Source organism: Schistocerca cancellata, chromosome 6 (genome assembly GCF_023864275.1).
Source record: "Schistocerca cancellata isolate TAMUIC-IGC-003103 chromosome 6, iqSchCanc2.1, whole genome shotgun sequence".
Lineage (NCBI taxonomy): Eukaryota > Metazoa > Arthropoda > Insecta > Orthoptera > Acrididae > Schistocerca > Schistocerca cancellata.
In genome coordinates, this window is record NC_064631.1 from 293,717,234 (window position 1) to 293,742,411 (window position 25,178).

A 25,178-nucleotide genomic window follows, 5' to 3' on the forward strand; every position below is an offset into this window, starting at 1 on the left:
GCTTTAATCTTCTCTCTCAGGATGCACTACATCTCATGGGGCAGTCATGCTACTCATCCGGAATGACATTCATAGTCAAACCATCTCACTGAACACCTGGCTATAAGCTGTTGCAGTCTTGTATTTCCCTTACTCACTTCACCCTTTCTCTTTGTCAAGTCTACGTCCCACCATCATTCGGTGTCACCGGGTTAGACTTCCTGCAGCTCATTAGGAACTCCCTCACCCTTTTTGCTGCTCGGTGACTTTAATGCACACCATCCCCTTTGGTGCTCTTCCAGTAGCTGTATGAGAGGTGCCCTCCTGGCTGACCTCAATCAACTCAATCTTATCTGCCTTAACATTGGAGCACCCACACTCCTTTCATAGCAGATTATGTCATTGTAAACCCTATTGGTATCTCCAGCACCTTAAGGCCACCGTTTTGCAGAGATTTAGAGTTCCACCCTGCCTTCCTCCATTGGAAATGGGTGGAGGAGGTTTGCATGATGCCAATCTCCTCTCAGAATTGTGAATGCTACAATGCCGCCTTTACTATGAGAAAGCTAGATCGTGCTCTCACTTCGTACTTATCTTCTGCCTCAGGTCTAGACGATGTTCACATTCAGATGTTGCAGCACCTTTCTGTTGTGCGCAAGCATTTTCTCCTTCATATGTACGATTACTTCTGGGTAGAGGGCATGTTTTGCAGACACTGGCATGAAGCTAGTGCATACTCATATCTAAGCCCGGTAAGGACAAACACATTCCTTATAGCTACCACCCCATTTCTCTCACCAGCTGTGTTTGGAAGGTGATGGAATGTATGATTCATGTGCGGCTGGTATGGTGGCTAAAATCTTCCAATTTACAAACTGCTGCACTGTGTGTATTTCGACACCGACGTTCTGCAGTTGACTATCTCTTCACTTTATTAACACATGTCATGAACAGTTTTCTGCAGCAGGTGCCCCAGAGGCTGCCTGCTAGAGACTGTTTTTCCTTAACAGTCATTCATCTCTTCAGCACTTGGCACACCTTGAGGTTGAGGGTTGTGTTTTTTTTAAAGTATAGAGGTGTATACCTTCCTCATGGTCCAGGCAGTGAAGCCAAAGCCCCCATTCTCCGAAACACACAACATTCCACTGCTGCACTGGATGGTGCTTGCCGAAGCATGCCCAGAACTTATTAATGTGGAGAATATTGAAAACTACACCACTTTCACTACCGTGTGCATTCTGAAAAGTAACTGAATTAGTCATCAAGGATAGACTAATGATTGATTGATTGATTGGGGGGAGGGGGGTTATCGAACTAAACGATCAGGTCATCAGTCCCGCACGGTTCAAAAGTTACATCCCCAAGGTAGAGACATCCACTAAAAGTGTACGGATTCAGTCAGAGTGGTCAAACTATGAAGTGAGGAAGCTAAAAAATCATGCACAGTAGAAGGCATAAAAAAGGTAGGCCAAATCTAAAAACTGGAAGGCTGAGGGTTAAAAGAGAAGTATCTAAGCTTATGGGGTGTAAGGCCTTAGGTGACTACCCAGTCGAGGCTGAGTTGCATAACATCCTTAACTTCAGTAACGGCGTGGTTACCTGTTCCGATATAATGGAGGTGGACCCTGCAGAGTTATGTGAAGAATGGAAAAACATGGATGTCACGAAAGTGCAGAACTGTATGAGGAGAGTCAATGGCAAACTGGAAAAATCTGCAACATATATTCTAATATTTATTCTCCAGAATTACCTAAACATATCCCTGCAGGCTATGTCTGTCTTAAGGCTCACCCGTTTGTTCCTAACCCAATGTGATGCTTCAGATACCAAAAGATTTGGCCATACCACTATGGGATGTAATGGAAAGGCTACATGTAGCAATTGTGAAGGCTCAGCTTACAAATCGGGAAATTCTTGAACATTTCCTCCAAAATGCATAACTTCTCCGGAGATTTTACAAGAGTTGTGAAATCTTACACATCCACAGCCCTCATTCTTTTGCCCAAAGAGGAAATCGAAGAATTCCGTGAGCAGAAAAAAGAAGGGTCCAAGCAAACTACTGTATTTACTCGAATCTAAGCTGCACTTTTTTTCCGGTTTTCGTAATCCAAAAAACCGCCTGCGGCTTAGAATCGAGTGCAAAGCAAGGGGAAGTTATGAAAAATGTTAGTACATGCCGCCACAACTAAGTTCTGCCGTCGAATATATGTAGCCCTATGCAGGCATGCTTTGTAGGCACAAAGATAAATACTGGCGCCAAAACCTCTGCGTCAGTAAATAAATTAAAAAAAAAAAGTGGAAGACGAGCTTTTCTTCTCCGCCGCGAGTTTCGACCACTGTATTTTCATCCAACGAAGTAAATACAAATTCCGTATTGTTCATCTTCGAATGTAGCACAATTTCAGTGTACTACGAAAATCTGACTGGCAAGACTGTTTGGGATGTTCGTCAATATGGCCAACTCTACATTGTGAATTTTTTCCTATCTGTGAGAAGAGATGGTTGCTAATATAGGAACCTGATGAAATTTGAATCACATACAGTATTCTCTTCACCATAATAATACGAATATAAACATTTTGCCATGTATTCTTTCGTGTTTGCTGCTGTCTCATTAAAACCCTGTCTGCCAAATAAACTAAGAAACTAGAGTGAGACAACAGCAAACGCGGAAGAATATACGTATCGTGTCATGTTTATATTCGTATTATTCTTATGCCTAATAGTGATGCAGTCAGAAATGAAGCACGGCAAGTGACTAGATTTTTAAATCTAAGATGTCTAATTTCTGTGCAGAATTTGATGTAATAAAGAAGCGGCCGCAAAGATTTTCAAACGGAGAAAAATTTTCACCTAACTCTCGTTCAGAACATGTTCTATCATACGCAGTCTATTATTTTATTCTTGTTGATCATTATCAAAGAAAGCAGCAGTGTAAGTAACAACAAATAGCAGTCTCTTGCTATTGTTTCGCTAATGAGACGATTCCTCCCTTTTTTTTTTTTTTTTTTTTTTTTTAATTGTAGGCGGCGGTAGCGCGCACAAAAGCAAACCATGCCGCTAGCCGCGACAGGCCGTAAACACGCGCTATCAGAATGCGACAAACAATGCATGACACAGTGCAGTAATGCATTTTCAGCTTAAGAGTGACGCAAACACCTATAACAAAGAAAACGGCACTTATCAGATCAAAGCAAAATAAGCAATCGATTCAAACCAGACGAAGCATGTGAAAAAGGAAGGATACCCGTATAAATACGGACGGAGCGCCTGACGCATAGCAATACATGGTAAAGCTTAACTGCTAAGCTTACGACTCGAACCAAACTACTGTAGCTGTATCGTCATTCATTCGACCTAAATTGTGTCTCATATTACAATGGACCAACTTTGTTTCGATTTGGAGGTGCGGCCTAAAACTTTTCTCTACCCTTGAATTTCGAGTCTCAAATTTCAGGTGCGGCTTAGATTCGGGAATTTTTTTTTTTTTCCTTTATTTCGAGTCTCATTTTTCAGGTGCAGCTTAGATTCGAGTAAATACGGTACTGAGGAAGGAACTCAGAAGACACATTTTTGGACTGAAAGTGATGAGTGAACTCATATTGCACACATTTTAAAGAGCAAGAAAGAATAACTTTCGTTCGTTCGGCCAACATCTCAGAAACAGCATGATAATATTTAGTCACAACCCGAGAAGAGGGATGTTGGTGTTGTTTGTATGACTGTTACTGGTGAATTGCAGAGATTATAGATACCAATTGACTTGTAGTGAACACTTGTAGTGAACTTTATGCTACCACATGGACCAGCTGCTGAATATAGGTTTCCAGCTGAAGGACAGCAACAATGCCATCTGTGCTCACTTCCTGTTCACAATGTTTTGAAGATTGTAAGTGTTCCAGTTCCTACTGATTCAACATGAAGGCGTCACTCTATTTTAAAGGAAGATACTGGAGCAATGGAACACTTTTTTAGTTCATTGACTGGATAATTTCAGTTCAAAACGGAGTGCACAGAAGTTGTATAAAACCTGCAAGTCTTTGCACCTTTCACATACATTTTGGAACCATTTAAAATGTTGAAAATGAGTATCTTACTTATCTTTCAAAACTAAAATTTATTAAATAAGGCTAGGTTTTAATTTTTATGAGACTGTTATGTGATAATGTGGAAATAAAACAGGTTTTATGTATGGCAAAAATTTCAATTATTCATAAAACCTGTTCAACCTAAAAGTGGAATCTCTCCTTTTGAGGGAATGTAGAACTATATAGTACTAATCAACAGAAAAAAGTCAAAATTTTACCGATTAGAATTTTTGGAAAAAATATTTTTCCATAAATCATAAAGTTCAGAATGCTATAGTAAAAGAAGTTCGATAGATAAATCCAAATGGAGGATTTCTTTGTAATCATAAGTAATTATCTTTCAAATAAAAAACCCCAACAAAGTATCTACAACTGTTCTAGAGATAACAGCATTTTAAAATATTTTTTTCCAAAATTTGCATCTTCAAAATGATAAATGCAGTGTCATCTTTGGAGGGCTATATCTCGGAGCAGAAATTGTTTTGGAGAAAACAAAAAATACATGTTCCTTACTTGGTCCTTCATTTTAGCATATGCTAAAAGCAATAACGTCAGAGACTATGAAGGTAAGATTTTTTTCCTAGCCTTCCTGAATTGATGTGGACTATGCCCATAATGTTTTGGAAGTGTGAAAGTAACACTAAATTACTTAATTTAAACAGTGCAAAATCCTGGATGGAATTACGGGAGTATTATGTAAAGCATAATTGCTACTCACCACATACAGGAGACATTGTCGCAGACAGGCACAACGAAAAGATTGCTAAACATTTGAGCTTACCAAAAGACAGAAAGCCTTCCAAAGTGGAAAACACACACACACACACACACACACACACACACACACACACACACACAGTGGTTTTTATATCAACACCACCTTGGGGGGGGGGGGGGGGGGAAGCAACAATCTGGTCACTGAGGGGTAAGGAGGAGGCTGGGGTGGGGAGAGGGAGGGATAGCAGGGTGGGGGTGGAGGTGGAGAATGGCATAGTGCTGCTTGTGGGAGTATGCTGGGAAATGTTGGAACAGGGTAGGTGTATTTGGAGGTGGGGTGAAAAAGACAGAAATAGAGGAGGGGAAAAGATTAGTGGGTGCATTGTTGGAATAGGAGGCTGTGCAGTGTTGGAGTGGAGGCAGGAAAGGATAGGTGGGTGAAGGACAGGGACTAGCGAAACCGGAAGCCAGAGAGGTTATGGAAACATATGATGCATTGCAGAGAGAGAGTTCCCACATGTGCAGTTCAGAAAAGATGGTGGTGATAGGAAGGATCCATGGGGTGCAGGCTATGAAGCAGCCATTGAAGTGAAGCACATTGTGTTGCACGGCATGTTCAGTATCTGGCTGGTCCAGCTGCCTCTTGGCCCCAGTTTATCGGTGGCCTTTTACATGGACAGATAGCTTGTTGGTTATCCTGCCCATAAAATGACTGTTCTGCCTCAACAGTCACACATCTCATCAGTGCGCAGCACACCTTGAGATAGAGGTTGTTTTTTATAGAGGTTTTTACTATCCTCGCACTCTGGCCAGTCAAGCCAAGATCCCCATTCACTGCGACACACGACGTTCCACTGCCGTGCCATACAGTGGTTGTTGAAGCATGCCCATAGCTTACGGTATCAGGAGACTGGCAGCACTTACCAGTCCCCAGCTCAGGCATCCCAGGGTTGCCAAGCCCATACTCGGCAAACGAATGCTGAGCCCCTGAGGGCTGGGAGGAGACAGGTAAAAAGAGAAACATAAGGACGGACACTGAGTAAAGTACTGTATAACAGAGGAGTAACAAAGGACAATAGCACTGGGTTCCAGGATGGAGGAAAAGTTGTTAGGCAAAATAAAACAATGAAAAATCCAGGATGGAACAATGACAATATTATGAAACAGCAGCTGCACATGATGGAAGAAAATCTGAGAGTGGTGGGTGTAAGGAGCAGGATAGGACGTGGAGGAGAGTGATGTGGTAGTGCTCCTTCTGGTAGCATGCAGGGGCATGCTTCCGGAAGTCCATACTGCCAAGCACCCAGCAGTCCCATTGGGGCCAATTACTGTGCTCCCTCTGACAGAATCTCTGTTCTCGTGGACCGACATCTCCAGTCTATTACCCATAACCTACCCTCCTACATAAAAGACATGAACCATTAACTCGAACGATCATCCACAGTTCCTGTTCCTTTACCACACGTCACCCTGCTCGTCACTACTGATGGGTGTTACCTCCCTTTACACTATCATCCCTAATGCCCACACTCCTCTCACTATTGAGCACTATCTTTCCCACTGCCTGACTTTACTCTAATCCTACAACCTCCTTCCTATTCACCATGATCTACTATATCATCTCCCACAATTACCTCCTCTTTGAAGAAATCATATACCCGTCAATCCATGGTACAGGAAGAGGCACCCATATGGCACCATCCTGTGTCAACCTGTTCATGGGGCACAGAGAGAAATCTTGTCTAACCGACCAGAATCTCAAACCCCTGACCTAGTTTAAAACTGTCAATCACATCATGATCTGGACTGAATGTGAGAACACCCTGTCCATGTTCCCCCAGAACCTCAACACCCTCTCCACCTATTTGCTGTAACTGATGCATCTCAACCAAACAAGTCAGCTTCCTCAATGTGGACCTTCACCTCAAAGATGGCAGCATCAGTAACTCTGTCCGTTATCAAATCTACCAACAACCAGCAATACCTCCACACTAAGAAGCCCTTCCTACAACTTCTAAGCCCATGGTCATCACATCTGTAGTAACAAACAGTCTCATGCCAAATGTACCAAGAGTCTCAACTCATACCTTCACAGAGTGAAATTATAGGGAACAGAAAAACAGATCTCCTGTGCTTTCTCTCTCTAGTCACCTACTACCTCTCACCTACCCACTGACTGGCCACAAAGGTGCACACTCCTCATGACTCAGTACCACCCTTAACTGGAGCTACTGAATCACATAATCCAGCAGAGTTTATACTACCTCTTATCATGTCCTGAAATGCAGGATATCCTACCCCCTTATCCTTCAAACCCCTTCAGTCACCCACCCTATAAAACAAAGGCAGGGCTACCTGTGAAAGCAGTTATGTGATCTACAGACTAAGCTGCTTTTATGGGCAGGATAACCAACAAGCTATCTGTCCATGTGAAAGGCCACTGATAAACTGGGGCCAAGAGGCAGCTGGACCAGCCAGATACTGAACATGCCGTGCAACACAATGTGCTTCACTTCAATGGCTGCTTCATAGCCTGCACCCTATGGATCCTTACTATCACCACCATCTTTTCTGAACTGCACATGTGGGAACTCTCTCTCTCTGCAATGCATCATATGTTTCCATAACCTCTCTGGCTTCCGGTTTCGCTAGTCCCTGTCCTTCACCCACCTATCCTTTCCTGCCTCCACTCCAACACTGCACAGCCTCCTATTTCAACAATGCACCCACTAATCTTTTCCCCTCCTCTATTTCTCTCTTTTTCACCCCACCTCCAAACACACCTAGCAGTCATTAGCCTCTGGGGAACCTGCCGCACTTCAGTTGTATAAGGCTTACTCAGGAGTGCGGGCTCTGTCTGAGTGGACCCTTGTTTCCCTAGCTGCTCTTTTGTTTCCCTAGCTGCTCTTGGGACCAAGATGGAACCCTCGAAATAATCTTCTTCTCCTAGTGAAAAGGGTGTACTTGCCTGGGAGTACTCTCACCCAATCCTCCAAACGAATGAAGGATAATCTGTATCAGTTGAATTTTAGTAGCATGGCTCAAGGAGTCGGGCATCAAAATGTGTTTTTAGTCATTTAGAGGAAGGAGGGGATGTTTGAAAAAGTGTCCCCATTCTGTATCCATGAAGGCTTGGAAGGACTTTCTGGAAGCCTGAAGTCTATTAAGCGGCTGTGGAATGGTTCCCTATTGGTTGAGACTGACAGGGCAAAGCAGGTGGAACAACTTGGGAAGACCGAAAAATTGGGTAAATATGATGGAACTGTTGAACTGCATAACTCCCTTAACTCTAGCAAGGGTGTGGTCCCATGCTGTGACATTATGGACATAGACATAACCAAATTTAAACAGGAATGAGCATTACAGGGGATGTAGACGTAGAGCAAACAGTGCATAGAAATAATTGAGACGACTGCCACGTTCATTGTGACATTTAATTCTACTCACTACGGAGTACTGGTCTTTTCTGTGGCATCTGCTTGGACTGTTCTGCCCTTTGTTGTTTTACCTTGGCATGTACACATGCAAGTACAGGTGCTGGTGGTGGATGGTTGTACACTGGACGACATCTGAGTTGAGGCGTCAACCTTAGAAACAAGTTTCTGCACCACGGAAGCATAGGAATTGGTAAAGACAGGAGGTTTTGTCACCTTATATTCCTTTTTGGCTTCAGCGTAGGGGATCCACTTGGTGACTTCTAGTTCCTGAATTTTTCATTTCTCTGCAAAAACAGGGCAGTCTTGGCTCCAGACTGGGTGGTTCCCAGAGTAGTTAATGCAGACTGCTGGAGATGAACAGTCAATCCCAGCATCATGTGCTGCCTTTCCATATTTCCCACAGGTCGCTTCACTCCTGCAACTCAGCGTTGTGTGAGCAAAACACTAGCATTTGTAGCACCTCAGAGTTAGGTACTCATGGACTAACCCTCAGTCGGAGGAAACCCACTATGATGTGGTCACATAAGTTTTATGTTGCTTCATGGATGTAGATATTTAACCCATTTCATAAGTTAACATAACTCTGACCTTCATTAAAATGAAGAAAGAGTTTTGATATACACACACATTGTTGAGTACTATACCATATGCCAATTTCAGATTTTTCACGTGATTATTGCAAGAGATACGGACTTGAAGGTGATTTTCTATTGCTGCGGTGAGCATGGGTCTGCCTGCAGACAGTACTTGTCACAACATTGGGCCATAAATGTCTGAAACCAAGTAATTTAAATCAGGTTATAGTGGCAATTGATCTGTTTATTGATTACTGTCACACTCAGTAGAAACTGGCAATGCTCTCCCTCACACTGTTGCTGTCAGCTACAGCAGTTTAACTAGGATTGCTATCTATATTGGTCAACTTTGGAGAGGAAATATGAAAAATTTGGACTATAGGCAGATCCTGGCTCTTCATTTAACAACAAAGCCAAGTCATGTATGCTTTCTGTCACCTTATGTGATTTTAGTCAGTACAATAAAAAAATCCTTTGGTTGGATAGGTAGTTGCTACATTTTAAAATTTTACAAATGTAAATACCACAAGTAATTATTGTTTATGCAGTTTTCATGCAGATCTTTCTGTTTTTCATCTGCTTTAGCAGGTAATTTGCTACTGTAGAGCAGGGGTGTCTAACCTGTAACCTGTGGGCCACATGCTGCCCAAAGCAAGTGTCAGTGTGGCCCAAGCAGTGAGTGTCCATCACACATTTGGCGTGAGAGAGAGAGAGAGAGAGAGAGAGAGAGAGAGAGAGAGAGAGAGAGAGAGAGAGAGATTCCGTTTTTTGTAAGGCAGGGATATATTGAGCATTTTCAGTTTGAAACTTCTGCCACACAGTGCTATTATCTCATTGGTCCATCCCGTTCTTATCATTGCCACCTGTGCTATATACATGAACTCCTAGAGTCCTGTTCATATAACCAGCTAATCTGTCAGAAGAGCTGGTCTGTTGTTTTACTGCTGCTGTGAAACCAGAAATTTACAGGTGTATAATGAAATTAATTTTTGGAATGCACGAAGTTACAATCTAACAACCAACTGAAAGAAAAACTAGGTCATGTACCTTTATTAGACTAATGATACCTGCCCAGAGGGAAATACCCCTTGCTGCATAGTTATACGTTGTATATATAATCTTTGTTTGGAAGGACGTACATTTGTGAACAGCTATTTTCTCAGATGAACACCTTGAGAAGTGTAACCACTTTGATTGAACCTGATATTGATACTTCAGTTTCCCAAATTCAAAGTAAAGTGTCACATAATTTTAGGATTTGCACTTACTTATAATATAAAATGTAAAATTTAAATACTCCCATATTGCTTTTCTGGAATGACGAATCATAAATTGATACATTCTAAACTACTGAAACGTGTGAACAGGTGATTTTCTTTCTTTTTCTTAGCAGTTGTTTTTAATGTTATGTATATTATGTATGGCCCAAAAATACTCTTCTTCATCCAATATGTTCCAGGTAAGCCAAAAGATTGGGGACCCCAGATGTAGAGCTTCTCGCGAATGTTAGCTTGTTGCTTCTTGTTATACTTATGGTTCTGATTTATCTGCAGTAGTATTCTGTGGCACTGTTCAAAATTACTGAGTGCCTGTAGATTGTGAAAGAAATCACTATGTAAATGATAATTTTGGGTTTCAGTTAATATTTTGTATACTTGTTTCAGGGAATATGAATTATTGCTTCGAACTTATGATGGAGGTGATCCACTAAGTATTTGGTTCGAGTATGTTGAATGGGTGGAGCAGACCTTTCCAAAAGATGGAAAAGAAGGAAATCTGATGACACTTCTACAGAATTGTTTAACTCGATTTAAGGATTCAACGGAATATTTTCAAGACATACGGCTTGTTAAGCTTTGGATAAAATATGTGAGTAAAACAAAAGTTGTCAACTTGTTGATAAACAAATGATCAACATGTTATTTAATTATAAGTTGATGTATTATTTTGACAGCGTCTTTATAGAGAAACACAAAACTTGCATGACATACATGAAGGATGGTTCCGTGTTAGATAAAGTTCGATTTAAGCTGAAGTTTTATTTTAGCTCCGTTCTTGGGAAGTTTCATTTTACGTATTTTTAGTTTTTAGGCAAAATAAATACATCTAGTGGGATCAGGGATTATAAATCCTCCTACCCCCCCACCCCCCCACACACCCCACCCAATTGTGTTACAAAGGCAGGCTAGTAAATTATATTTGTCTTACCACTGGGTTTGTAAACTACAGTTTTGTCTCCTCTTTTTTTTTTATATATTTCAGAGGGATCATACTTTTCATATTCACAATGGGCATTCAATTCAGAAACATTCATATGATTTAGTTAGCAGATTCCTTCTGGCTGTTCTGATAATCATCACTGTTAATGTAGACTGTACATCTCTCTCTGTTTATCTCTAACTTTTGCTCATTGCATTACTAAGAAACTTTTCTTTGAGTTTACATGCTCCTTTCAGGTGTTTTTGTTTACATTTTAGAGTCTGGTTTAAATAGGTGGCAAATATTGTTTTCTTTTAGGTAGATTGATAGACAAAAAGGACTTGTCATTGAAATTTAATGTGTGTTATCCCAAACTGATCTGTTGTAAAGTGTACAACTTATTGGCCTAGACCAGGTAAAATGTAACATACATTATTTCAGAGTAGTGTCCCAGCTATGTTATAATAATGCAGATCATGCCATAGGACTCTTTTAAATGACTGACAAATAATAAGGATGGTTCTCCATATCGGCTGTATTATCATTGCATTCCACCCTCATAGGTAACTTATATCTGTAGTGTTTTTAAAGGCATTGCTGTCATTATTAACTTTTACTTTTCCACCTGTGGCAGACTGACAGTCAATGTACTGTTAGTGTCAGTAAGATATTGATCTGAAACATTTTAATCATTGCAGGTAGTTTTGAAATGGCAAGCCTTGGATCACATCTCGTACATCTACATACATAATCCACAAGCCACCGTACAGTGCTTGGTGGAGGGTACTCTGTACTACCAGTCATTTCCTTTCCTGTTCCGCTCGCAAATAGCATGAGAAAAATGACTGTATGTCTCAGTACGAACCCTATAGACTGTCAAAAATTACTTTACGACTGACACTTCAGCAGGAGCATGCGTAGGTACAGCACAGAGCTGCCACGTCCTGCACGGAACATGCATGTAACAGTACATTTCATTCAGCTTGTGCAAACATGCAAATTATTCACTTTATGAATATCGGGGTTGCCACAATTTGTGGAAATCAGGGAATTTCAAATGTGTCTGGGAAGTCGGGGAAATATCAGGGAAATTTGAGAAACACTGGAAAAATCTTTTTATCTCAGTAGATGACATGGCTTGTCTACTGAGATGTTATATAGTGTCATTGGCTGCGCACAGCCAAGTATTTGCACTGTTTCCCTACTGCCTCATTCCTACTGCTTCTCCCCCTTCTTACCATTCCCCTCAGCTTGCAGTCAGTGCTGCCACCACTTCTTGCCACTAGTCTAGCAGCTGCCTGCAAGAGGCAGGAAGACTCGAGGAGTGGTTTGTTTGGATCTGATTCTCAGAAACTATTGACACAGTGGCTGGAGATGGTGGTCATGTGTGCACGAGTTTGTCTGAGTAATCACGTGAAAGTGTGTGTGCCCTCATTTTCTGACGAAGGCTGTGACAGAAAATTTAGTTGTGAGAGTGTGATTGTCTTTTCTACGTGTCTGTCTGTGGCTCGGCGATCATCGTCACAGTGAATTGCTACCTGTCCTCATTAGTATTGATTCTCAGAGTATTCGTGCAAGTTATCTGTTGCATTGATTGATCACCATGGTCTCATTTCATCAGCATGCTGTCTGAAACTTGTGACTAGCTGGCCACAGGAGTGACTTCCACAACAGGCCAAAAACGCAGGCCGTTTCTGTGGGTATCTCTAACAGATCGAGCCTGCTGATCTGAAGCAAGGCCATTGTGTCCCACTAAAGTGCAGGCTCTGCCCATTGGATCTAGTCTCACTGATCTGCCCGCAGACCGTATCTGTTTGTGTGTGGCTTACTGTGGCGGATTTTCGTCATGGACCCAGGACTGTGGTGCTCCTCGGCAAGCCAGAGCCCAGGGGCAATGGATTTCAGGAATTGTGACTGTCTCACCGCACATACATTGTGCAGTGGGGTGTTTTATAGACACTTTATTATTTCTAGTACATTTTGGCACTTTGAAAGTAGTCAGTATATTAGAAAGTATGGACGATAAGAAGAAAAAAAAAATTGTGGCAGTCGCTGGCTGTTTCCACACTATGTACTCATACATTTCTCGAAAGAAAAATCACACAGTATCTGTAAAATGAAATGATAGTATGGCACTGATGACAGAAGCCGGGTTGCAAGTCTTTATTCAGGTGATGCCGTATTGGCAGAGTTGTGTGTTGGTGATTATTAAATGATAACACGACACCCAGCCCACGAGTGGAGAAAATCTCTATCACGGCTGGGAATCAAACCAGGGCCTGCTGCATGGTAGGCAAACACATCACCACTCAGCTGAGCAGGCGGACACAAAATGCCACTAAATTAATAGACATAAAACAGTGTGTAATAACTGACAATAATGAACATAGTAGAACCAGCTTTTTGTTGTCGGTCACCTATAGTGCTGGTTTGCACAACTCTTCACCACCTTATACACTTCTTTCAAGAGGCCTACTTTTCTCTGAGGTTATTTCTGAAATCTGTCTTGCGACTCCAAGGAAATGCGTATTTTTGTCACCAAATGTGTTTAGTTTTATTGAAATAAAATAACATCAGTGGTGAATCCGACAGTCTGAAGGACCAGGGCCACAAACCAACTGGCTATTATTTCATGCAAATAACAATTTATCGATAAGTTAAATTTTAACTTAAAATCAAAGAAATAAATAGTGCTATTTAAATATTAAGGCCACAGTTTGGAGATAAATGACTAAAAGGTCACTCATTTTTTGAATACTGTAGTCAAACGAAGTCACACTTAATACTCATCTTGTGCAAGGTATCAGAACTGCTTGGATGAAAAAGATACCTTGAGATGGTTATTTTTAAACAAACAGTTGGATGGCGTATCTGGCAGATCAGTCCAGGGTTAAGCAGATGGACCAGGCTCCAAGCAATGTGAAACGGCAGTCCTTACAACCTGATGAATTGTGCTGTCACTAACCAACGATCAGACGGCCACCAAGTTGCCCCTTTCCACAGCCAGAGGCTCGCACTAGCTGGTGGATGCAAAGAAGGGGGACCCCACCAACTGACACACGCAACTCACCACTCGTCCAACAGCCAGTTTCCTGTGTCAGATGGGTGCAGCTTTTGCAGACCAACTTGGCTCAAACAGCACAACTCGGCTCTAACGTGCAACTCTGCAGCCTTAGACCAACTGTCTTCCCACCCAGAGACACACCGCACCGCCAGCACTTCCTCCTAGGCCGACTTCAACCAAAGCTGCTTACTGAACAAATAATAAATAGGTAGCAAACTTGAGCCAGTGGTGCCAGACAAGATGCAAGCGAAGTAAAATATGGCGCCACAGCTCAAGTGGTCTTAATGACACACACATACCATTTGGCTTGTTTTCTCCATCTCAATACAGTTCATTGCAAAAGATATTGAGATTAGTACTTCAGATTTTTGCCCACACGTTTACAAGTATAGAAGTCCCAACGTTTTTTTTTTTTTTTTTTTTTTTTTTTTTGTCTTCACTCACCCTGTAGATCTCAAAATTTGTCAGGGAAAAATGCTATAACTTGTCTGGAAATCAGGGAAATGTCAAGGAATTTCACTTGGGGAAACTTGTGGCAACCCTGAATGTGGAAATTGCATCATTGTGTTCTGGAAGAGTTACACTACATTCCAATTTTAGTTTCATCTGCAGCGACACATTATTAAGATGATATGAGGACAGTTAATGAAAGTGCATTTCCTCAAGACTTTACTGAATTTTTTTCATGTGGGACACTTCTTTGTTATTGAAGTTAGCTGAGTACATAATGAGAATGAAATCTTAAGAATGCACCACATTTTAATGTGTATGAAACCAGAACTCTATCAGAGATCTCTAATGTGTGATAATTTCAATTAAATATGTAGCACAATGGTTCGTTCGCCTGTCAACTACTAATTGGATGCCCGAACAGTTCTGACACAAGAAACAGGCACTGTAGGTTTGTGGTGAACCTTATAAATTTTTCTGATCCTCCTACTTAATTCTAACACAACAAAAAAAACATAAAATGATTTTATCATGATAGGTAAACACATCTTAAATAGAAAAACCTCTCGATTTGAGAAAACAGAAGTGATGAAAATAATAAAGCCTCTATATTACTGAAATTATATTGTAAATGGTAATATTTATTTTTTATTGTAGTTACAGAATTCCTGAGATGAACTTATGATATAATTTTCTTATGTGGGCACTCACAGATGTAAACTGTCCATGTCAGACATGTAGCTGGAAATACCTGTGCTCTTTTTCTACAGGGATAATGGTAAAACTCCACCGATATCACTCTCATCGCTATGGGGGATTGTTGAAGTGTCACTATCACTGTCATTGAATGAAATTATCATCCCCTTCACTGGATTTCCTGAAAGAGCTTCATTCTGCCATGCTATTTTCATGATGCTCTGCATCTGTTTTCTTCCAATCTTCAGTGGTGATGTGCCTGATAGTTTCTCTTGTGAGAGCTTTGATGGCAGAGAGGGTAAATTTATTATTATTCCTGACAGCATAACCTTTAATTTGGGCCCATATTAATCTACTGGGTTGAAATGACAATGATAAGGAGATAGCTTAATGACTGCATGCCCATGTTCTTTTCCAGTTTGTTTATTTCATGTAGGAGGAACTGTGGCTTATGGAGATACTACTTTCCCATGAGCTCTCTTATCTTTCTAAGGTCATCACTTACATAGACGTTATGATGCTGAAGCCAGTCAATAATAGGTACCTTCTCAGCAACAGCAAGGAGCATTATCTAGAATAGAACAATTGTTAAATGTGGTACTGTTCATTCCTTCATGATAAGCTCCTGTTTTCTTTTTTGTTCAAAAAGCAGGGGACCGTTTGGGGGGGAAAACTTTGTGAGGTGCCTGCAAGAATAAGAAGTCTACTCCCCTTGCCAGAAGGCATTGCCATTGTTCTTTTAGCTGTGTCATCTCTCCAGCCCTGCTTGAGAATGTGACCAGAATTGAACCAGGTTCCGTCAAGTCACACCACTTCGTCGATATTTATGCTACGGATGTTCCTTTAAAATGACATCACCATGCATCCTTCCTGTCCGTCAACAGCTCCTGGCTGCAGAAACGTCCATAGTGAAAGCCAAAGTTGTGTAAATTGTGGACAGGGATGAGCGACTACCTTGAAAGTTCTGATTCTTTAAGTGTGAGCATTATCTTCCTGAATGTCGGATTTTCCTTCCTGTGATAATACTCATAAACATGACAACGAATTGCATTCTCTGCAAATGAATAGATACTGGTAACCTGGTTATCCATTCCAAATTTTTTCCCAGGAGTGTTTGGTTTCAGTGGTTCGTCAGCTTTTTTTTCTTTGTTGAACATTTACTTTCCAATCATTGCAACAATGTTTCAGTTTGTATTCAAAGCTGTAGCAGTTCTGTTGATCACATTGGTAACTGTGAGCAGCTAATCACCATTAAGTTTTTCATTTTCAAGATAGGCACTTAGTGCACAAACCATTTCTCTTGATTGACCTAGTACAGCAATCCACTGGCCAAGAGGACGACATTGAACTATTCTACTTATAACTTTCGACAAACTTCCTGCTGACATCACATAATGGAAACAACAAATAAAAGAGTAACTCTTACAACTGTAAAAATGAACCCACAGAAAGTCACAGAGCACAACAATCACACAGGACAGCAAGCTGGCTGCTGCAAATAGGAAGTGCTATGGTGTGGGGTTAGGGTTTGACAACTTTGGGGATTTACTGCAGTTGTAGGTAGTGTGGTGTTGGCAGAAAGTGGCCCAGGGCTGCTTTGTGGGCTTCCCCCACACCATATTCGTCCTCGGTGTTAATCCTAAAATAGTTTTGGACAGATCAAAGTGTCTTGTATCTTATCTTTGTGGTCTTCATGTGACATGTATGTTGGCAGCAGTAGAATTGTTTTGCAGTAAGTTCCAAAAGCTGGTTCTCATTAGTATTTCTCTCAAAATTCCCTCCAGGGATACCCATTTGAGTTCCCAAAGCATTCTACAATACTTGCATGTTGTTCGAACATATCGGTAACAAATATAGTAGCTTGCCTATGAATTGCTTCAATATCTTCCTTTAATCCGATCTGGTATGTACCCCAAACACATGAGGCATATTCAAGAATGGGTCGTACTAATGTCCTCTGTGTGGTCTCCTTAACAGGTGAACCACCCTATCCTAAAATTTCCCAATAAACCAAAGTTGACCATTTGTCTTCCATACCACAATCCTAATATGCTCGTTGCATTTTGCACCACTTTGTAGTGTTACACTCAGATATTTAAGTAATGTGACTGTGTCAGGCAGGACAATATTAATTCTGTATTCAGCGATTACAGGTTTGATTTTCCTACTCGTCCCCAGTTACTTTAATTTTTCTGCCTTTAGAACCAGATGGCATTCATCACACCAATTAGAAATTTTGCAAAGTCATTCTGTATCTCCCTGCAGTCACTCAACTTTACTACCTTCCCACAAGCCACATCATCATAAACAAATAACCACAGATTGTTACCCACCCCGTCTGCCAGATCATTTATATTGATAGAAATTAACAGTGGTCCTATCACACTTCTCTGGTGCACTCCTGACTAAACCCTTCACCATTATGAACACGTGCCATTGAGGATAACCGAGCAGGATGGCGCAATGGTTAGCACACTGAACTTGGTTTCGGGAGGACGATGGTTGAGACCTGCATCGAGTCATTGTGATTTAGGTTTTCTTAAATCGCTCAAGGCAAATGCCAATCTAGTTCCTTCAAAAAGACACAGCTGCTTTCCTTCCCCATCCTTCCCTAATCAGAGCTTGTGCTCAGTCTGCAATGACCTCATTGTCAACAGGACATCAAATGCTGGTCTCCTCCTCCAGCCATTGAAGACAGCTTACTGGGTTCCATTACTCAAGAAATCTTCATGACTCTCACATATCTGCGAACCTGTTCCATTTGCTTGCATCTTCAAGTCTGCAGTGGGATCTCGTGTCAAATGCTTTTCAGAAATCTAGAATTTGGAGTCTGCCTGTTGCCCTTCATCCATAGTTCTCAGTGTATCGTGAGAAAGGGGCAAACCAAGTTTCGCACTAGTGTAGCTTTGTAAAACTGTGCTGATTCGTGAACATAAGATTTTTGGTTTCTGGGAAGTATATTATATTCAAACTACAAATGTTCTAGAGGTCAGCAGCTAACTGATGTTACAGATGTATTGTGAATTACTTTGTACCGCTAACTATGGCTGAAGTGTAACAATTAGACTACATATTTGTAGATTTTTGAAAAGCATTTGACATGGTACCCCACTGTAGACTGTTAACGAAGAATGAACATATGGAGTAGGTCCCCAAATGTGCGCCTCAAAGACTTCTTGAGTAATAGAATCCAGTATGTTGTCCTTGATGGCGAGTGTTCATGAGCCAATGGTATCAGTAGGAGGCTACCAGGGAAGTGTGATAGGACTGCTATTATTTTCTATATACATAAACAACCTGACAGGCAGGCCGGGTAGCAATCAGCCGTTATTTGCTTATGATGCTGTGGTGCACGGGAAGGTGTCAGTTGAGAGTCTGTAGGAGGATACAAGATTTCTAGTTGACGTACTGAATGGCAGCTGACTCTAAAGGTAGAAAAATTTAAGTTAATGTGGATGAGTGGAAAAACCAGACCTGTAGTATACAGTATTAGCAGTGTCCACCTTAACAGCCATGTCGTTTAAATACCTGGGCATAATGTTGCAAAGCAATATGATGGGAATGGGCATATGAGGATTGTGACAGGGAAGGCGAGTGGTAGACATTGGTTTATTGGAAGAATTTTAGGAAAGTGTGGTTATCTATAAAGGAGACAGCATATAGGATGCTAGTGCAATCTGTTTGTGAGTACTGATAGTGTTTGGGATCTACACCAGGTCAGATTAAAGGAAGTCATTGAAGTAATTCAGAGGTGGGCTGCTAGCATTGTGACTGGTAGGTTTGAACAACATGCAAATGTTATGGAAGTGCTTTGGGAGCTCAAACGAAATACCTGGAGGGAAGGTGATGTTCTTTTTGGGGAATATTATCTACAAAATTTAGAGAATTGGTATCCGAAGATGACTACAGTATGATCCTACTGCCTCAGGCACACATTTTGCGTAACGACCACAAATACAAGATATGAGAAATTAGGGCTCCTATGGAGGCATATAGATAATTGTTCTGCCCTCACTCTATCTGCGAGTGGAACAGGAAAGGATACAACTAGCTAGCAGTGGTAGAGGGTACCCTCCTCCACGCACCATATGCAGAATATGTATGTAGTTGTGTATGTAGAACATAGCTTCTACTACAAGTTACAAAGGTATTCCCAAATAGTACTCAACTGATTTGGAATGAAATTCTGGGAAATATTTTGACTATCTTTACTGAATTGTGCATTTCCATCTAGAGTTTCAGGCTGTTTAACTGGCAACTACAGTATGTGAGCTAAAGTATCCGGACACCTGGCTGAATATGACTTAAAAGTTCGTGGCACCCTCCATCGGTAATGCTGGAATTAAATATGGTGTTGGCCCACCCTTAGCCTTGATGACAACTTGCACTCTTGCAGGTATACGTTCAATCAGGTGCTGGAAGGTTTCTTGGGGAATGGCAGCCCATTCTTCATGGATTGCTTCACTGAGGAGATGTATTGATGTCGGTCAGTGAGGCCTGGCATGAAGTTGGTTTTCCAAGACATCCCAAAGGCATGGCTCAAATGGCTCTGAGCACTATGCGACTTAACTTCTGAGGTCATCAGTCGCAAAGGTGTGGTATAGGATTCAGGTCAAGACTCTAAGCAGGCTAGTCCATTACAGGGATGTTATTGTCGTGTAACCACTCCACCATAGGCCGTGCATTATGAACAGGTGCTTGATCATGTTGAAAGATGCAATCGCCATTCCCAAATTGCTCTTCAACAGTGGGAAGCAAGAAGGTGGTTAAAACATCAATGTAGGCCCGTGCTATGATAGTGACACACAAAAGAACAAGGGCTGCAAGCCCCCCTCCATGAAATACATGACCACATCATACTACCACCGCCTCTGAATTTTACTGTTGGCACTACACACACTGGCAGATGAAGTTCGAGCATTCGCTATACACACATCCTGCCATCGAGTCGCCACATTGTGTACCGTGATTCGTTGCTCCACACCATGTTTTTCCACTGATCAGTCTCCAATGTTTACGCTCCTTTCACTAAGCGAGGCGTCGTTTGGCATTTACCGACGTGCTGTATAGAATATGAGAGCCGCTCAATCGTGAAATCAAAGTTTTCTCACCTCCTGCCTAACTGTCATAGTACTTGCAGTGAATCCTAATGCAGTTTGGAATTCCTGTGATGGTCTGGATGGATGTCTGCCTATTACACATTATGATCCTCTTCAACTGTCAGCGGTCTCTGTCAGTCAACAGACGAGGTCGGCCTGTACGCTTTTGTGTTGTACGTGACCCTTTACGTTTTGACTTCACTATCACATCGGAAACAGTGGACCCAGGGATGTTTTAAGAGTGTGGAAATCTCATGTACAGACATATGACACAAGTGACACCCAATCACCTAACCATGTTCAAAGTCTGTGAGTTCTGCAGAGCACCCCATTCTGCTCTCTCAAGATGTCTGATGACAAATGAGGTCGCTGATATTGAGTATCTGGCAGTAGGTGCCAGCACAATTCACCTAATATGAAAAAGTATGTTTATGGGGGTGGGGGGTGTCCGGATACTTTTGATCACATAGTGTATGTACTGTAATATGTGCAGTCCAGTACAGTACCTCCAGTTATGGTTCCAATGGAGTTTCACCAAGGAAATAGCTTTCCTGGTAACAGTTTGTCTGTGACGTCTTACAATGCTGGAAGGTAATCAATATTTAGTAATGTTATTTTTAGAAGTGATGCATTGTAACACATTTCATTTTTTGTACTTATATTTTTTATAACTCTTTGTATTGATGACTTTTATTCCTCACTAAATATCGGAATGAAATGTGTTACTATCAGTACACTAACATAAAGCCTGTTGAACAGGAAAGTGGTCACCAAGCAGCTGGGAATACTGGCATGTATGAGCATATTAAAGCTTTAATTTTGTTACTCTGAATAGAGAGTAATACATCAGTCTTTTTTAGATTGCAGTCATGATATTGTGTGTCTTGAAATATTTATTTGCCTTGATGAAAGCAATGTGACAGCCATGATTTTGTTGAATTAATTGGTAAATTTTTTGTTCTGCTAGAAATGTTTTTCTCTTTACTTTCTGTCAGTTGTCCCAAATATGTGTAGATCATAAAGTTTGGTTAGCAGTGGCCTCCTTCAGATCTGAATACAGGTATAAAATCAAAGCAAAAAGCAGGAGTTTACCAGCTAGGTAAGACAAGTAGAAGCTTGAGCGAAAGAAATTTCTCTATGAAAGTTGGTTTTTGTCAGTATAACATTCCCAACTACTTTTGGGTGGGGGTGGGGTGGTTGGGATTGGCGCATTGCTCCCCACATGCTGGGCCTTTAGACTCTACATCTTTTGCCAGCTGCCTTGTTCATCCCTCCTTTATTCCATTTTAATTGCCTTTAGATGTGGGTAGCCTATTTTTACTGCCTCATCCAATTTTCCGTTTTAGGGGTAGCACTCTGATGTATAGGTTGCTGTTCCTTGCTTTAACAGCTATGGGATGGACAGCTCCCAACACATGCAAAGCCCTGGGGGCACTCGCCTGGCCTCAACCACCTACTGACCTGATTATTTCTCTGGCCTTGTTTATTGTCAGTCCCATTCATGCCAGTCAAGTTTTTAGCCTTCTCACTTTTAATGTTATAAATCTCTAGTGGACTAGGTGTTCTTTATTCTGTATCTGCTTTCCCCCTTAATCTGGTTGATAGTCAGGTGTGGATGGGGTTTCTCTCACCATAGATGAGCCCTGGGAGACCCCTTATCTGCTCTGACCTATTTACCAGCCTGACCGTATTCTTTTACTTCTCCTCTGGCATCATAATTGGTTTCAGTGCCTCACTTTTTACCATTCCTCCATACTTTCACAATTTGGACATCTATTGCATGAGAGCTTTAACTCCTCACTGTCATGTTCTTCACTTATAATGAAACTCTCATCTTACACTTTATTTCTTCCACACGCATTTCAGAATGTCACTATTGTCAAAGGAACTGGATGTAAAAGAAGAGGAACACAATGAGAAATGTATCATCATAAACTGAATAAAATAATACAGACAGCAGAATGTACACTACTAGAAGACCTTAGATACTAAGTATCCCATCCAACTTAATCTTTCTAAGCATAAGTGCAAACTGGCTCGCATTTGGCTATAGAATGATAAAGAAAACAGTGCTACCAGATGGCACTAACATACAAAAATTGCCATTGTTGTAAAAGAATTTTTTTCCGTAATTCAGTTCAATTTTTGGGGACATCACTAACCACAGATGAACTGCCTCTTGACAGAGGAACTGATGACTTCACTGTTTAGTCCATTGATCTCCAATGATTATATCTTGGATGTCTGTGTTCTTATTGCAAAGATGTTGCAACTGTAAAATACATATATAGTGTAATTGAAATAACTTAAGATTCTTGACAGTTCTGTGTGGAGCAAATGGAAGGGGAGGGGAGGGGGGTGGGGTGGGGGGAAGGAGGTTGTCAGAATGTGATAGTGCACCCACCAGGCTTACTTTCAGTGCATGGTCACTATCTGGATATTAGAAAGTTGTAAAGAAACAATGCCAAGCAGGAAACTTTTGTCAGTGAAATTTTTTTAAAATACAGTTATGGTTGAAACAACCATTCCCCAGGGAGAACACATTGTTCTCTTTCTGGGACCTAGACTGTCCTGGGGCTGTCAGAAATAACCAACTTTTTGATCTGTTCTTCTAACAGTCCTTCACAAATTCATGACTTCTCGACTACTTTTTGGGTCTGGGTCATATTTCGTTAGCATTTCAGACTGACTGAGAGTAAACTCATTTGGAGGCCAATGTATATTCGAAGATATTGTGAAATGGGCACGTCAGTGGGATAGAAATTAATGTGGCATTGGTGAAACCTGATCGTGTTATGTCCTTTCAATGTGCTAGCATGGCATTTTCAGCTCTTACAGCTCTCCAAATTCCACCAACTTCACATTGCTCATGCCAGGTTTGATTTTCTCTGATGGGACATTCATCTGTACTCAGAATAAAATATCTGGTTTCCGCCAATGTGTTGTCAGAGGTTATTTAATACAATCTTTTCTAAAAAATTGGTGACAATGCTAAAAATTCCTCGTGAAAGCTGCTCTTTTCTGTGTTAAAAGTTGATGGAAGTAATTAAAGGATAGAGTTAAGCATGGCCAATTAGAAAGGATACTTTCTTGTATTATATTAGGATATACAGTTGGATCATTAGTTTTCTTATTTGATATATAACAATAGGTGTTTTATCCACTACTTTGACAAGTATGAAGTACTTCAGTTGTTAAGCCTTTATTTTCCCCTCATAAATTATTTACATTGCATGATTTGATTAGAAATATAAACAGAAGGCATACAATTAAGAGATTGTTTGCATTTTCTTGCTTCAAGTGAAGCAAACTTGTTTATTACATAATTGAAGCCATGTTAAATAACTAAATTTGAGATCTTCTTTTGCGCCTACTTGACTTTAAGTAGTTATTTTACCATTTTTAATTTGTTGAAATTGCATTCACAAGATGCCACAGTTACTGACATTAGCATAAATATCCTCAAAGCTATTTCGTTGTGGTCCAGCTGTAATGAAACAAATCCACTAATTACTGGGATATTTAATCTGCATCATTGTCATTCTTGCTACGGTTTGCTCATGCATGTACAAACAGTACATCCATATGGGCATGACATACAGGCACAACAGAACTGATTTTCCAGTGAGATTTTACACAAGAACTACATATATTAAGCTTTTAGCACTATTATTAGTAAAGAGACTTAACACCTTTGATTTTTTAGTGTATGTTTGAGTTTAATTCTTGCTATAACAGCAAAATACCAAAGTAAGCCCTGCTTCCACTGGTTCAGATCCCATATTCTTGACAAATGCAACCCAGCGGCCTATTGCAGAGCAGAACTTTGTTCATAAGAGGATTTGACTTAAGTGAAGAGTGTGGCAGCATGTCGCCTAACAATTCCCATAATCTGCCGAAGCAGACTTATTCTTGAATTATTTTTTATTTAGACAGCAGATCGTGCCAGCATGGCACCAGCGAAACCATTGGTTGGTGAGGAAAAGAAAAGGAACGTATCTCCTCCACCTTTCTCAACTGCTTCCTCCATTTCTGTTGGGCAGAAATTTTGAACTTTTGCAAGTGCTGTGATAAAGTGCTGTTATTATCAGTTATAGCTTAAACTTACTTTTACTCTTTCAAAATTTTGGTAACAGTTGACCTAACCTCTTTCAAAACAATTGTTCTCAATTTCATTGTATAATTAAGTGAGAAATAGGTTATTTTTGAGAATTTTTGAATTCTTACAAAACTATATGTTTGAAAATTTTTGTAAGTTACTGGTATGAGTGTTATGGGTAATTTATTTCGTTGCAAATCAGCGGTTGTAATTCACAGTTTCTGCCAAAGAGTAGATCACCCCCATATTTCAGCATGTATTGATGCAAATAAATGAACATTTTTTACAATTTCTGGAAGTTAAGATTGTCCTGTGCTTAATCTAATTCGTAGTAAAACAGTGTTTGTGATTTTGTTACTGTAGCAGATGTTGTAACTAACATAAGGTGTTACATTTAGTTTTCCCATCATGGAGGGTGTACATTATCTATATTTATTGTAAATTAACCCTGTTTTTTAATTTCTTAATGACTAGAATTAACCTCAAGAAGTTTTAGGGAATACTCATTTTCACCATTTTTCTGTTTGGTTAGAAATATTGATTTGTGTATTGCTTCAGTTCTTATAGGGAAATAGTAATTTTTTTAGTTCAACAGATTAAAAGATAGCTAGCAGGCTTATTTGTTCACTGTCCTGTAATACTTTGCGCCAGCCATAATGCAGCCTTACTGTGAACGCTGTCCTCAAACACAGGAAAAGTTGATTGGCATTCTTAAGCAGCTGGAAATCGCCCTGCCTACTGTCCAACAATTAACTACTACACATTGGTTTGTTGA

At 40.7% G+C, this 25,178-nt stretch overlaps 1 protein-coding gene across 2 annotated transcripts in view; it reads left to right on the top strand.

The window, feature by feature from the left end:
• Positions 1–25,178, top strand: part of LOC126191041 (uncharacterized) — a 161,419-nt gene that overhangs the window by 19,373 nt on the left and 116,868 nt on the right. For both annotated transcript variants that reach the window (XM_049931751.1, XM_049931752.1), the window contains exon 2: positions 10,461–10,665. In XM_049931751.1, the coding sequence (XP_049787708.1) occupies positions 10,461–10,665 (205 nt within the window). The remainder of the gene's footprint in view (positions 1–10,460; positions 10,666–25,178) is intronic.